This window comes from Hyperolius riggenbachi, chromosome 4, assembly GCF_040937935.1.
Source record: "Hyperolius riggenbachi isolate aHypRig1 chromosome 4, aHypRig1.pri, whole genome shotgun sequence".
Taxonomy (NCBI): domain Eukaryota; kingdom Metazoa; phylum Chordata; class Amphibia; order Anura; family Hyperoliidae; genus Hyperolius; species Hyperolius riggenbachi.
Genome location: NC_090649.1, coordinates 61,599,389 through 61,602,776, shown reverse-complemented (window position 1 = coordinate 61,602,776; position 3,388 = coordinate 61,599,389). Strand labels below are relative to the sequence as shown.

The following is a 3,388-nucleotide window of genomic DNA, read 5'->3' as shown; positions in this document are numbered from 1 at the left end:
AGTGAGCGTCACTTCCTGCTTGGCCAGCTGCCAGAAATGGATTACCTCGTACTAATAGAGTAATTACCAAAGGCATGTTTTCGCCCGCACCGCTACTGCCAACCTTCAGTCTGAAGCCAACCTCAAAATGAACCTAAGACCGGTAAATACAAAAAAAAAAAAAAAAAAGAGATACTTAGCTATAAAGAGGGATTCAAATTTGGAACCACATGATTTAAAACTTTAAGCTGGAAGAAGAAAGTGTTGGAGGTTAAATGTAATGCACCCCATGCTGCTGTTTGGTGCTGAAATGGTGCAAAATGCGGATGTTCATGTTCCGAACTATGTGGTCCTGAATTCTAACACCAACACTAAAGAAGACAGCCTCTAAATCCTTTAGAGACTTCTCACATCCTCCTCAAGACCACCGCTGCTGCCCAGTACCATAAAATTTGCAAATCTTGACTATAAAAGGGCGCCTTTTTATAGCTGAAAAAAAAAAACCTGAGGGCACCCTTTTCATCACCTTATACCCCAGAGCTGAAAGCTGTTTTTTTGTTTTGTACCTTTGCTAGCTAACTAACAATCGCTTTTTTTTTAATCATTGCTCAATTTCCAAGCGTTATACCTTCGCTAGCTTGCTTTTTAGATGGTTCCGAGTTTTTCTTAGTATTCAAATAAGTTATGCATCTTTTTGGGAGTGATAAGGCTAACATGTAATAACGGATTTTAATGCCTGTATACTGTTATTTATTTATTTATTTATGTTTTTTTTTACTGTATTCTTGTTTTTCACACCTTTAATTCTTTGTCAGTTTTTTTTCTTTGGTTTACTTCTATTACCTTACTGAACATCTTGACACAAACAACTCTTATTTAAAGTTGGTTATTGCACATGTCTGCTCTTTGAGCAGGTAAGAACAGCAATAACAGATTGTTTAAGTTTTGCATTGCTGGCCACTAAAACAACAGAGTGCAGGCTTGGGAAGGCAACTACACAAATACTAAAAAGGCAAATCAAATCATAATTATATTGCAGAAAAAATACAGGCTGGACATTTAAACTGATAAAAAAGATTAAGTAAAATGTAAAAAAAGAGAGGATATTTCTAAGAGCACTTAATGTGACATCAAGCTGGGCTTTTGTAAATCCTGAGTTTTTGTTTTTCATGTTCCGGATGTGGTGAAAGAGTGGCGCCGCCAACAAAATTATAGCCATGCAAAATATAATGAATGGGATCATGGAAACTACAATGCTAATGGTGAAAAAACTTGTAGAGTTAATGGCCAGAGTTGTGTTTTCAAGTCCTCTGCTGTACATTTTGGTAGAATTCCTCTTGTGAAATGAGTACACGCAAAAGCCATAGGGAAGGCTAGAAAGAAAGGACACCACCGTAGATCCAAACATTTGCCAAAGGACCATCCTGGAGATGTTCATTTTGAGTCTTGTTAACAGTCGGCTTTTGCAGTTGACAATCTTCACACAATAGAACACACAGAGTACAGTGCCCCACCACAGGCTGCAGTTCACGACAAACATTTGTGCTGAGATAATATAATCAATATATATAATAATACATTTCAGCAGCTCACTAGAGAACAGCATACAACCTTGAACTGTATAAATGAAAAGAAGAATGATCCTTGATAGGCTCTGGCTTGCTATGATAATATCAACGACTTGAAGGTTTCTACCCTTGACCCAGTCAATTATATTTTTCAAGAAAATAAATCCGTTGAGAAATAAACCAACAAAGGTCAAAGTAGAAAAAATGAAAAAAAGAAATACAAAAACAAAATTCATAGTTTTTTTTTTTTTTCTGGGAGATAACAAAAGTGAAACCTATTTCATCCTAGCTATCCAGCATCAGATTATTTTCTCAGATTTGTATAGGAAGCCCTGTGGTATTTAAGAGACATAATGCTATTTTAAGTATGGGATTATTGGCTTTAGGTTTTGCATGACATTTGGATATTTGTCTGCGTGTACTTATGAAGCAGTCAATAAATCAACCAGTTTAACTCTTGTGATTTGACTGCCGTTTTTCGAAAACCAGTATGTATCTGCAAGAAGTATTCATTATTTTTCTTGGTCTGTTTAATAATGAAAACAACACTACCAACAACGATAAAAACAACATTTTCATTTTAATGATGTGCTGTTTAAGTAGCAACAAACACTGACTTTAGTGACTGTTGTCTTTATTTATGTAACTTGACTACCTTCCGACTGCCTAACGCCAATCGACAGTGGGAGGGTGGCAGCCCCAGGACCAGCTAACACCGATTGGCATCAAGTCCTGCGGCAAGGTTTTACAGGGGATAACGCGCATCGATGCGCATGCATCCCCACTTGAGTGATCGAACAGAACTCTGTCAACAGTTTGCCAACGACGATTTCAGCTAGTAGATTAAAAAAAAAAGAATTTGCAGTTTCTTTTCTTTGTACAACACTGTGATCTAATGCAGCGCTGTACTTGGAACAGCTGTGTCACTCGGCTGTCCCCTGGAGAGGCTCCGAACGGGATCCCCGGAATTACTCTGATTGCCCATCGGGGGTAGGGAGGGTTTAAGGAAAAGTAAATTAATAGTTAAATAAAAAAATAAAAAAAAGTCAAATACATTAACCTCCTTAGCGGTATGGACACATTGTTACGTCCATTACCGCCGGAGGTCGTCGCTCAGGCCCCGCTGGGCCGATTTGAATAATTTTTTTTTAAACACGCAGCAAGCACTTTGCTTGCTGCTTGTCTCACCCGATCGCCGCCGCCCGCTGCCGATCCGCCGCTACCCGCCGCGATGCAGGCCCCCCCCAGGCGAGACCCCGTGCACTGCCTGGCCAATCAGTGCCAGGCAGCGCTGAGGGGTGGATCGGGTCTCCCTGTGACGTCACGACACATCGATGACGTCACGATGTGCGTCGCCGTGGTGACGGGGGAAGCCCTAAAGGAAATCCCGTTCAAGAACGGGATTTCCTTATGGCTTACAGCGCCGGCGGCGATCGGAGGGGTGGGAGGGATGCGGAAGGGAGGGGGGGCATCATGTAGCTAGCGCTAGGCTAGCTACATGATTGAAAAAAAAAAACATTAAAAAATAGCGCTGCGCTGCCCCCTGGCGATCTTTAATAGAACGCCAGGGAGGTTAATAAAAAAAACCTCTGTTGGTGGGTAGAAAAGGGGGGGGGGGATGATTTGCATGCTAAGTTGTACGGCTCTGCACCATGCAGTTAAAGCTGCAGAGCACTAAATTGTAAAAAAATAACCTAGTGACGGGGCGGGGTGGGGGGGGTTGAAGGGGGAGCTTGGGGGGGTGACTGTGGTCCTAACGTGGTTAAAGAGTAACTGTCAGGCTGCAGAAGCTAATTTAAACCTCTATTCTCCTGTGTTAAACAGTTTAGAAGGAAGCCCAA

The 3,388-nt window shown here is 41.4% G+C and overlaps 1 protein-coding gene across 1 annotated transcript; it reads right to left on the bottom strand.

The window, feature by feature from the left end:
• Window positions 1-865: 865 nt before the first annotated feature.
• On the bottom strand, window positions 866-1,783 carry LOC137504655 (taste receptor type 2 member 1-like). The gene has a single exon (XM_068233238.1). It carries the CDS (start codon window positions 1,781-1,783, stop codon window positions 866-868), a length of 918 nt encoding a protein of 305 aa, XP_068089339.1.
• Between the last annotated feature and the right edge of the window lie 1,605 nt (window positions 1,784-3,388).

Coding starts and splice junctions, on each gene's coding strand:
- LOC137504655 (XM_068233238.1), bottom strand. CDS start 1,783: ATGAATTTTGTTTTTGTATTTCTTTTTTTCATTTTTTCTACTTTGACC.